This window comes from Gadus macrocephalus, chromosome 6, assembly GCF_031168955.1.
Source record: "Gadus macrocephalus chromosome 6, ASM3116895v1".
NCBI lineage: Eukaryota > Metazoa > Chordata > Actinopteri > Gadiformes > Gadidae > Gadus > Gadus macrocephalus.
In genome coordinates, this window is record NC_082387.1 from 8,562,739 (window position 1) to 8,575,238 (window position 12,500).

Genomic DNA, 12,500 nt, shown 5'->3' on the forward strand with positions numbered 1-12,500 from the left:
TGCATTTACAGTTTGCTTCTTTTTTTTTTACTTTTTACTTTACCGAGCCATTCGTTAGACACAGAGCCCGTACAGCCCGCATTAAACATTTTATTCTAACCCCCACCCCATTCAAGGTATTTCCCTTTGGCTGCGCTCGACATTTTAAGAATTACAGATGTCCCAATCGCAACTATTACGCAACCAAGAGTGGAGGTGTTGTCGCCTCACAGATGGACTGCGTGTTGGCTTAGCGTGTAACACTTGTGAACACTGCCAGTATGCTGAGCACGCTGTTGTCGCTCACAGCATCGTCCACAACAACGACTCGCACAGCCAAAAAACACTGTGGAGCAGGTGCGTGTGTCACTCTTCATATACTCTCTCCGACTTCACACATCAACATCTACTTCGCTTACACTTCTCCACCAGAATGAGGAATCAGTCAAGGTCCCCTGCAGAAAAAACCCAGACAAAATCTTCCTTTGTTGGGTCTTGGCAGAGAGATCATAAAAATAGGCTTGTATCCCCCCCCCCCCCCCCCCCCCCCGCTCTTCCCAGCACAGCCCTCCACACCCTTCACCTCCCTGTCATTAGGGGGGGGCATGCATGCCGTGTGCATCCCGTTGCCCGGGGTGATAAACAAAAACAACAATTTGGCTCAGCCTCCTTGGAAGATGAGGAGGGAGAGGTTGAGATTGCAGGAACAAGCTGGAAAGCACCTCGAGAGCCGGGTTTCTTAGTTCTCTCTTGTTTTCTCCAAACTGCTTTTTTTCCCCAGCATGCCAGTTCCAGTCAGGAGAAAGGCCAGAAGGTGTTTCCGAGATACATCTTCTTAAAAAACAAAATTACGTTTGATTTGCGCTTCAGCCCCGTCACAATAAGAGCGTGGCATGCAATAGGCTGCGTGTGTCCGTGTGTCTTTCTGTTTGTTCAGCACTTTGTCAAGAATTTTTAGGGGGTATTCGAGCCAGGGCTACAAAAAGCTTCCTCACAACGGGGGTGGGGGGGGGTAAGTTGTTGCTAGGGATGAGCTAGGGAAGAGGTCAAAGGTGAAGCATGTCTTTTATGCTTACTTTTAAATACAGTTTTTGTGTTAAGCGCTGGGATTTTGGATTAGCCAGACACCATGCTTCAGTGGCTGAGCATGGGGCTTTTATTTTGTGTCGTATAAAGGGGCCTTTCTAGGGAGACTGGGGTCTTCCTGGAGTTTCTTCAGGTCCTGCTGGGTTGCTACAGGAACATATTGTGTAACAGGGCAGTGAGACCGTGCGATACTTGGACAAGGGGGGATTCCATACAAACAATAGGACGGAATTACATCATTCACAGTTATTCCTCTAGTCTCACATCCAATCTCTGAGGACAAAATCAATCATTTTGTTGGATAAATCTTATGTTTACTCAATAGGATTTCTTCATGAGGCTTTTAGCCAACGGTTGATACCAGGCTTTTTGAAACACATTGTAGGCAATAGCGTGTGGGAAAACATTTTGGATAAGTATAATATGCAAATTCATCATTATATAAGCTAACCCAGCAATTTTAAGTGCTAGGCACTTGTTTCCATGAACATTTTTACTGTACCGACAGCGATGTATTGTGTGTGTCTTTCTTCTGACAAATGTACTTACTGTAAATCGCTTTGGATGAAAGCGTCTGCTTAATGCCCTGAATGTAAAATGTAAATGTGATTGTAATATTATATTATATTTAGGTGATTCACATGTCATGCATGCCTGGCCCTGCGTGAGTTCTGGTCTATCTCCAGTCTACTAAAATGGTTAGGGTTAGGGTTAGGTCTGGTTACTTAGAGATAGAAGGAAATGATTCAGAAGTGACTTCCATCCAGTCCACTTATCAGTTGAACTCTCCTCCTCTATCTTCTCTCTCGCTGACGTTGAACACACAAGTCTCTCTCCTGCAGCTTTCACCGGCTATTCATTCATGCAAGGATGTGCTGTGTGTGTGTGTGTGTGTATGTGTATGTGTGTGTGTGTGTGTGTGTGTGTGTGTGTGTGTGTGTGTGTGTGTGTGTGTGTGTGTGTGTGTGTGTGTGTGCGCATGTGGAAGTATGATGGTGTACGTGTGAGTTTTGGCTTTTGCTTTGGAAAAACTCAAGGCGAAAGACATAAACACACACAAAAACGCACACACACGCAGTCTGGATAGTTTAACAGGGAGATCTGTGTGTTCATAGGAAACTGTCAGGATACATTTTTTTGCATTTCTTCTTTCACCTCTCCAAAGATCTCTAAATAGATGCAGATCATAAATTGGCAAAGATAATCAACATCCGCCTGTTATTGCCTTCATAAAAACATAAAGCAGAGCAAGATTTTCTATCATAATGTGATCCCAGAGTGGCAGCATGTTCGCCTTTCATAACCCAAAATACACAGAAAATAAGGCAAACAGCAAGCCTGTAATATATGCGGTCACCTACGCAAACTGAGTGGGTGCTTCTACAAAGAGTAATACGGTCGAACCGGCAGGCAAGTTTTTCAAAGGTTTTCACAGGAACGGCCAAGAAAGAGTGGAGCCTTGCCCAACACCATAAGAGCAGCCCACTCACCGTGAACAGGGAGAATGACGGGGGGTGGGGGAGGGAGGGAGGGAGGTGAGGGAGGGAGGGAGGGAGGGATTGACACAGCAAGAGAGAGAGAGAGAAAGGGAGGGAGAAAGAGAGGGAACAACCCACTACTAACGCTGCAGTGGACGTTTATCTTTCAAAGACCGCAGAAAAAGCCTAAGAACACACACACGCGGACACACGCGCACAACTCTTGACCGAGGTGAGACGGGGATAGGCAGCGTCTACAGACCCGCCCCTTCTCTGTTCATTTTTTTCCAACATCTCATGCACGCAGCTGGAAAGACGGAGGTGACAGTCTTGTCTTTTGAGATTCAGAAGTTCACTCGTGGGTCCGGCCGGAAGGATGCTTTGAAGGTCCAAGCTGGTCTGCGTGTCACCGTCCGCTTGTTGAGTTGTTTCGGTATTGTTTTAATCCTGAGGGGATTGGATTGTTGTAATTGTTTTGCGCGGAGGGCATGGCCCAGGGCATCGAATCCTTGGCGACTTTCAGTTCACTGTGCAGCATGGATTCCAACCGGGGGGGACACTCGGACAACTGCAAGTTCTGGCTGCTGGATCTGGGTAGGTTGGCTCCGTCAACACCTGCAGTACACACAGAGAGAGACAGAGAGAGAGAGAGAGAGAGAGACGCACGCATGTGCGGGTCCTATCCGGGATAAACACACTATTAGAACAATGTGTTGGTCACTGTGTTCCTTTTGAATCGTTCTTACAGTTAGAGAAGTGGGAATCTTATCGATTTAACCTTCTTCCTTCCCCCTTCGAGTGTTGTTTCAGAGGCTGTTTTCTAAAGTAATCACAAGCAGGATGGAGAGGTCATTCACAAGCTTGGCAGCCGAGTAACATGAGTGTGCAAAAATTAGTTTTTCACTATGCGACTGTCCTTGAGGTTTTACATGCATAACAACAGCTCTTGTGTTCTTGTGTTCAACATGTGTTTTATTGTAAGAGAAAGGTCTCCATGGATCATGGGTGTACCATGTAGGAGCAATCCCACAAAGTAAATTAATTCAGCGTCTGCGGCAAAATGGGATATTTAATCCTGATGAGTGTCACAGTATCTAGATGAGGTGGATTATTATGTATAGATTATGTATAGATTAGATTTGGATGCTGGGTAATCTGGGCGCAGATGGTTCAAAGCCTGTGGAAACAAAGAACCAGATAGAAGTGGAGATAAAGGAAATGGTATTAAATGGTTTGCATCCATTTGCATTTGATGGAATTGCCTCATTGAAAAATGATAGACAAGCCTCACAAATAGAAAAGGTGGTCGAAATAGTGGTAGAAGGAATAGTATAAATACGTTTTACTTCTGCGGCGGTTTGGGTGATCAAACGTGTCTGAGAATGTCTTGAAAAGATGATGGAGTGAACCCTGGTGAGGTTGATGACAGCTGACGGGTCGGTTGGCTCTACCACTGTCCTGCTGTCTGTCTGGGACACACCCATCTCAGCATAGTCCACATTCTGGAGACCGCCCACCGTCTCCGCCCCCTGAGACTGCACACACACATGCTTTGAACCCCTGCACACTGTCTAAGCAAGCACACACACGTGCGCACATGAATGCATGCACGCATACACGCACACATGCACACACACATTAACGCACAGACACACACACTCACACGTTGTCACAGAGACACACGTTGTCACACAGACATATGCATGCACAGAAGCACACACACATACACAGACACACGCACGCACACCACAAACATGCATGCACAGACACACAAATGCCAAACAAACCTAAAAGCAAACCAAACAATCTAGCCCCACATGAGCCAAACCTCCCAAGACAGATTTGTGTCTCCGTGTTGGGAGTTGTTTGTTTTACCCACTCAAGGGTATAATTGGGGCAACACACATGCGCACACACGCACACACACACACACACACCTACAAACACGCACATACACACCAACACACACCACAAACACATGCATGCACACAGACACCTACAAACACGTACAGACACACACCTAAACACACACACACAGCAGAAGTTCAGCCCAGTCAAGCCCCAGACCCACATCCCTATACACCCACAAACACGTAGACAAACATACACTTTACGTAAGTCCCCCGTCCCCTCTCTCGAACCCAGAACAATAGAGCAGCGCAGGGCTGGACCCAGGGTTAGCTTCAGAAGAGTTACGACATGTTATTGCCAGCCGGTGGCAGCAACAGTAGCTAACATGGGACCAATGTTAGCATCTATAGCCTGTGTCAACATTGGTCGGATCCGCATATAGAGCGTTTCCAGGGAGACACGGGTAGTGCCTCCTGTTTCACACGATGTATAGTTAGTCATCACGTCAAGACATGTGAAGATGATACGCACAGGCTCTGCTGCACGTATCAGGATCTACAGTAATATCCAGATTTATTCGCCGGAGCCAACTTTCGGTGGGCGAGGTGGAGCTGGGGTGCTGCCAACGTCTCAAATATATTCTGATATCATAGCAGGGCAATGCCGCAGCTACCCAGGGCCAGAGATCTGTCCATTAAACTAATTGAAACAAAGGAAAATGTTGCCGAGTATTTTGTGCAGTTCTTACACGGGGAAATAATAAACCATCTGTTTAAATAATCATAATCTGATGTCTAGCTTGATTGGGTCTCTAGATGATGGCTATTATAATATTGTAAGACACGAAAACAGTTGTACTGTTGCACATTTCACAAAACTAGTTTTTCTTTTGATTTACTGGCTTGTGATCGTGTACAGTATTTGAATTTCAGCGCTGTCATTTCAGCCAGTTAGTCCCCTCTATCAGTTTCCCTTGAGACCCCCAAACGAACTCCAGCGGTCCCCTGGGGTGTCTCTATGATAACCGGTGGTATGAAGGTTTTATGAATTAAATAATTCAATGTATTATAAATGTGAAAAAAAAATTTAAATCGGTTCATCCTAGCCTGAAAAACGGCAGAAAGAGTGTTTTCATGGTCTCTCTGGCTCAAAGTAAGAAAACCTCCAACTACCACAGTGCATTGCATTGCGCTCGCTGCCCCGCCCACCTGTCGGTCTCCCGTCCCCCTCATTCCCCCTCAGTACGCGAGCTCCCGCCCCCTCTCATTCCTTATTGGTGGAAAAATTTGCCACCAAAAGTGTGTTGTAGTCCTCGGCCCTTCTAGCGGGACAAGAGGTTTCTCCCGAAATGACGTCAAACGCGTCATTTGACGTCATTTCGGGAGAAAATAAGATGAGAAAAAATGGGCCAAGGGGAGACTGGTTTAGACTGATATTTATTTCTATATTTATTTATATTACAATAGCGATTTTTTAATGATAGAACGCCGGTTCTAAATGGGTGAAGTATCCCTTTAAGTTCTCTTTACAAGTCTTTGTGTGTCTCTGTGCAAGCATGCATGACCAACACATATGTTAGCGTGTGCATTTGTGTCTGGGTCTGAGCCTATGTGTGCATATGTGTGTTGTTGTTTTACACTACAGAGGAATGTGTCAAGGCACCCACCTCCCCCTCCCCCGCGTCATTACACCTCACCGCTAACAAGACACGCTAGCGGCTAGCTCCTCATTAGCAGCCTTTCCGTTGCTAGCACATTGGATGCACATCAGACACTGCCAACGTGATGGGGAATTGTGGTCACCTTAAATCCTTTCATGGATTTATAGGTGCGCTATTCTCCTCCAACTGTTATCGGACTGATCAGCGGGTGTTAGACTAACCAATCAAACATTAGAAGCCGCTGCTTTTTTAATTAGAAATGTACAACTGACTGTATCCAAGGGGAGCCTGTTTGAGCTTGGCAGTAGATGATCAGCTATTACAGCTTGTTCAATGAGAAATGTACAACTGACTGTATACAAGGAGATACTATCTGAGTTTGGCAATAGCCTGTGTGCCATTAAAAATTGCGCTTCTTTAAATAGAGATGTTCAACTGTATTTATACAAGGGGATCCTATCTGAGTTTTGCCGTAGACTGTCAGCCATTAAAACTGGCCCTTCTTTAATTAGGAATGTACTACTGACTTTATCCAAGGGGATTCTATTTGTGTTACGCAATGGGGCTTGTTTAGCGGTAGCAGCAGGCTAGCACAGCAGGGCGTTTGGAGGTCTTAGAGTTGTAGTTTCTGAGGATCTTCACTAAATGAAGTCAGAGCTGTTTCCAATATGCTTTAGTATCTGTGTTAACATCGCCTCTTGGTTACCAAAGTCCTAAACTAATATAGTTTGTGTTTGATGGCGTTTTACGTCTCCCCCCCCCCCCCCCCCCCCCCCTCATATCCTAAACCCTGGCAGACTCACTTGAAAGGCCTTGAGTGCCTTTTGGCCGTGGCCCCGGCTTCTGTATAAAAGCGCTCTTGGCAGCCTTCAGGATTTCATTGAGCCGTCGCTTTCAATATAGCAGACGTACACTTGGCACCGGGTCGTGGTACCGCCGTCTATACGAGAGGCTGTGGGCTGCCGCGGAATCGGCCCCTCTGCCACGAACATATCACGCTTCATGGCCGTGAACACACTTTTGGGGAAATGTCAAGCACTCTGTGAATAGAAATGAGTTTGGAATTATGCGCTTTATTTTATTGTAATGTTTTTTTTTGATGGTGTTGTCGGTTGAGGAGCTGTGAGGTACGTGTTATTCCGAGGGGTAGGCAATGGAAACACAACAAACACAATCACGACGCCAGGCTAGTGTCAGTCATGTAAAATGGCTGCAATTTCCGGTGGATGATAATAGCGCGTGAACCAGCCGGGGACAACAGTAATGTTACCGTGTTACAAAAAGCTAATTTCACCCACTATTTAGCTCCCGTTCCGGGCAGCGTCGCCCCTTGCTGTGTCACCCCCTTCCCAACACTTACAAACCAAGATTGAGACGTTGATATATTTAAATCAGGGCTCGGAGAACCTCGGCCCTAATGGAGGCTGGTAATGGCTGTTGCCTCTTCAGTACGGGCGTCCTTGACTTAAACACTGCAGATCTACACTGGAATGACTGACGAGGAACTAATGAATCACAGGTTAGCGTTTAGCCACAGCAGCTGGGGGCACTCTTGTTTTCTGTGACAACGCTTTTTTCTTTAATTATCCGTTAATCATCGCCCCCACGATACAAAGCTTTGCGAGAGATGTTTCCACAGATCCCCAGTGGGGCCTGCCTGCCTCTGCCGGTTGGCCGGACGGCAGGGTATATGTTTGTGTCCCCGATAGAGGGATTGGTTTGGTTTGAACCCCACCCAGGCAACACAGGAGTTTGAGTTTCTAGGAGGTGAATGTTTTTTGGTGGCCTCGTGTGGTTTAGTAGGGAGAGCGCTCAGATGCCTCAGATCAGAGCCGTTAAATTAAGTATCTGGGAGAGCTTAAGTTTATGAGCTTTTAATACTGTACCCCCCACACTTACACACACACACACACACACACACACACACACACACACACACACACACACACACACACACACACACACACACACACACACACACACACACACACACACCCCTCCTTCAGACGAAATGCTCTAGGGGAAGGGGATAGAGGTGAGATTTTTGTGTTACACTGCCAATATATTCTGTGACTCGGCTCGGGGGAGAGAGGATGTGAATGCCTTAATCAGTCACTTTCCTGCTCATTGGATCAGTCATAGTCTGCAGAGTCTTCGCTACATTCCAAAAGGATGTCTTGGCGTAACATTAACGCATACCTTCAATCCTGGCATATCTTGGGTGTCTAGGGCCGCTGGGTTTAAGATGAGGACAACCGGAAACCAATTTTCATATCGTAGAAGGGGACGTCTTACACAGTGTGTTTCGTTGCCGGTCTCCGTTTCGGGCGTGTGTTCCCTGGGGTGTGTTTTCAAACGCTTGTTTTTATACACCCTTCTGGAAGTGTTTTGCAGAATGTTCTTTAGTATGAGGACATCATCTCTGGAGAATCTCTCTCTTGCCTCCGCTCCAGGAGAGGAATAAAACGGACTCAGCTGCTTTTCCAAGAACAATGTTCTGATCGCCCCGCTTCCATGTGGTTCTACGTCTACTAAGATTCACAAACGGGGGGGGGGGGCATGAGTTGATCCAGAGGTTTGGAACCAAACTGCACACAGCATCTTTACCAAAGCATGCATGTCTCTTCGCAAGAATTTGCTTGCCGAGTTTTGGTCGGTGCTATCCTGCTCTTCGGGTAGTGGTCCGATTTGAAGGAAGATTTGTTTGCAAATCTAGTCGGCCCTCCCCTTCATTGGAGTGATATTGCGGTCCGAAAGAGGCTTTGACCTAAAGCCCGCTTGAGCTGATCTTGTGACCGGTCTTGTTCCAGAGAGGCTGAGGCGGGTATGAGGGTTGAGGTCGGTGTCCGAGCATTAGAGGCCATCCATCTGTCTTCTTCTTATAAATCATGATCTCCCTACTGGGCTTGGCTGTGTACACAAGCAATACAAAGCACCAATAACCGTTAATACTGTCCACGACTGCCTCACCATCCAATCCTCGATCCGGGAATAGATAAACACATTGCTGCTCAAGGTCTACCATCGTGGTCCTTTTGAAGTTGGTGGGAAGGCAAAAACGAATAACATGAACAAGGAAGGAAAAGGCGAGCGATACAAAACGTAGATGATGATGTATTTAGGTTGAAAAAGAGAATGCGTTGCAAAGGTCAGACGGATGAATCTTTATCCGTGCTGTTAAATTGCTAGGGGCTAAGCCATGCCCCCCTGGCCTCTTAGTCACACAAACACACACATCGGGTTTCTGTTAGGAGGCAAGCAGCCGCCGCAATGTCGAGGTCTGCTCCAACAAACACTGCTTTAACCCCCCCGGGGGGGTTAAATCAGAGCCTTTGGGTGTTGGGGGGGGGGGGGGGGGGGGGGGGGGGGCGGAGGCCGATCACAGCGGGGTGCTCACATGCACCGCACGCATCGAAACAACACACACACATGCGAACGGTTTACCAAAGTGGCATCGCATTCCTACTCTCTACTCCTTCTTTCCCTTTCTCTTTTCTCTCTGGGATTGTGTGACTCTCTCACACACACCACAAAGACACACACACACACACACACACACACACACACACACACACACACACACACACACACGCATGCACATTCTCTCATCCACACATTCACAGACACACACACAAAGACAGACATACACACACACACACACACACACAAACACATGCACATTCTCTCACCCACACACACACAGACAGATACACACAGAGACAGACAGAGAGACAGACAAAGAGACACACACACCCACACACAAAGAGACACACACAAACACAAAGAGACACACACACCCACACACAAAGAGACACACACAAACACAAAGAGACACACACACACACACACACACACATTCACATGTGTTTCATGCCCTACCTAAGACACAGACCCGGCAGTCTATATCGGGGGAATGTTACCCGAGTTCTTCACGGGGCGGGGTGCTGCGTTGTTCTTGGGGGCATTGAAGCCTTCGTTGAGTCCTAGCAGTACACAGCTGTGCTGGATACTTTCTGTCCTCATTAAAACCAGTTTTTATGCATGACATTGCTCTCATAAGCAACGCAGTACTGTTGTTAACCATTGAAGCACACCCAGCCGTAACCACTCCACTAATACGAATGCATCTCAAGCCTTCATGGTATGAATCCTCGCCATTTGGCCCCAACGAGGCCCACATACATCAAAAAAATAACACAAAACATACATTGAACGAAAAACATTTGTTAAATTGTAAACTCATTCCCATGTCCAGTGTGTTGCATCCTTGCCACAAAACAATCTGCTAGGCCCTCATCAGTCAAGCATGTATTGAACGCAGTCAATGCTACACAATTGTGTAGCATCTTATCCTAGCTATCTTTGTTGTACACGGGGAATGGGTTAACCTAACGATTGTAAGTGCTTTGCACTTGGTTCTCTGAACATCCTTACTGAACTGACATCGATATATTGTTGTTTCTCTTCTTCTGACAAATCTACTCATTTTAAGTCGCTTGGGACAAAGGCGTCTGCTAAATGCCCTGAATGCAAATGTAAATCCTTGTTTGACACGCTGTCGGTCTATAGTTTGTTATGCGTGTGTATGCGTGTGTAGGTATGTGTATTGCATTATCGGAGTACATTATTGTAAGTCATTGCTCGCTCTGACTTACAATTACGTACTTATTGTAACTGTCACTTTGGATGAAAGCATATGCTAAACGCCCTCAATATTAATGTGAATCCTTGTGGGCCCTCAGACACGCTGTTGGCTTAAAGAATTACGCAAAACGTACATTTAACCAAAAGCCTTTGTTGAACGGTAAACTCATCCACGTGCTCCCCCCTGTGTGCCCTCAGACACGCTGTCCGTCTCCAGCAACGACGCGCTGCAGCCGGGCTCCAGCCACACCCTGGGGCCCCACATCTCCCCGGGGCCCAAGCGTCCGGGCAACACGCTGCGCAAGTGGCTGACCAGCCCCGTGCGGCGCCTGAGCTCGGGCAAGGCCGACGGCCACGTCAAGAAGCTGGCCAACAAGCACAAGAAGAGCCGCGGCGAGGTGGTCCGCAAGACGACCGCCGACCTGCCGCTGGGCTCCCACAAGGACCCCGACGACACGGCCGCCACGCCCCAGGACGAGACCCTGGAGGAGGTGATTGATTGATTGATTGATTGATTGATTGATTGATTGATTGATTGATTGATTGATTGATTGATTGATTGATTTTAATTGAAGAAAAAGCGTGTTTCCATCCATACAAGCACTCACACAAACCCCACACTTTTGACTCTCCAGACCACAGTAGTCAGCCAAGGGCATAGGTTTAATATCCTGTTGTTGTTGTGGTTGTTGTGTTTGCTGTCGTTGTTGTTGTGTCTTGAGATGCCTCTTTCTGTTTCTTGAATGCCCTGCTGCAACACCTGAATTTGTCCCTCACAAGACGAAATAAGGTGTCTCTTGGTATCTCATCTCGTACACAATCACCTTGAGAACACGGAGCCCGGCCCGCCCTGCGAGCTGCACTAGTTGTGCTGCGTCCCTTCAGCTATTTCTGGAGGCTGCCCCCAAAAAGTCAGCGCCGCGCTAGCCCGCGCTAACCGCGATGCTAACCTACTTTAACGCGGCGGCAGCGGGAACATTCAACAGCCTCGAGCCGGCGGCCACTCCTCGGGACTCCACAGCTAAGCGGAGTCCCGAGGCGTGAAGCGCTTTTCACAGCGCTTTACAGAGGGCCGCGTTCCAACGTTAAGTCTTCTGCTTCCTCTTTCCTCGTTGTCGTAGCGCATGCGCAACGAGGGCCTGAGCAGCGGCACGCTGTCCAAGTCGTCGTCGTCGGGCATGCAGAGCTGCGGGGAGGAGGAGGGCGAGGAGGGGCCTGACGCCGTGCCTCTACCGCCCCCTATGGCCATCCAGGTGCACAGCCTGCTGCAGCCAGACTCCCAGGACGACAAGGTGAGAGCAGCCCGCCGGGCATGGGCAGAGGGGGCCTATGTAGCGTACAGGGGCATGCGCGTACGCATACACACAAGCACACGCTCACGTGCACAAATACACATACATGCGCACGCCAAACCTACACAGCCACACACACACACATGCACACAGCCACACACACACACATGCACACATACACACACACACCCAAACGCACATACACACGCAAGCATAAACGCACACGGCAGAAGTAAAGCTAAAAGCTTTTATCCACCTATTTTTTTTTTCGTGTTTTTTTTCTCGGGCGCCAAACAGATAGCTTCACATTCAAATGACACCATTAATATGATTTTGTTTCTCCTCCTTTCTTCTTCTTCTCTTCCTGTTCTCGACGGTTGCATGTGCCCGCCTTCAGCATTACGTTGATTTCTGTTCTGCTTCTCTTCTGTCCCAGTTTCCCTACCTCTCCTTATCTAACAAACACAGCAACACTCAGCAACCCTCATCCCTCCATTATTAACTTTTTGC

At 47.6% G+C, this 12,500-nt stretch overlaps 1 protein-coding gene across 1 annotated transcript in view; it reads left to right on the forward strand.

Annotated features, from left to right (window-relative positions):
- The window catches only part of LOC132459085 (triple functional domain protein-like), an 84,538-nt gene that overhangs the window by 53,530 nt on the left and 18,508 nt on the right, over window positions 1-12,500 (forward strand). The window contains 3 exon segments of the mRNA XM_060053460.1: window positions 10,797-10,803; window positions 10,897-11,189; window positions 11,820-11,990. Coding sequence (XP_059909443.1) covers window positions 10,797-10,803; window positions 10,897-11,189; window positions 11,820-11,990 — 471 coding nt within the window.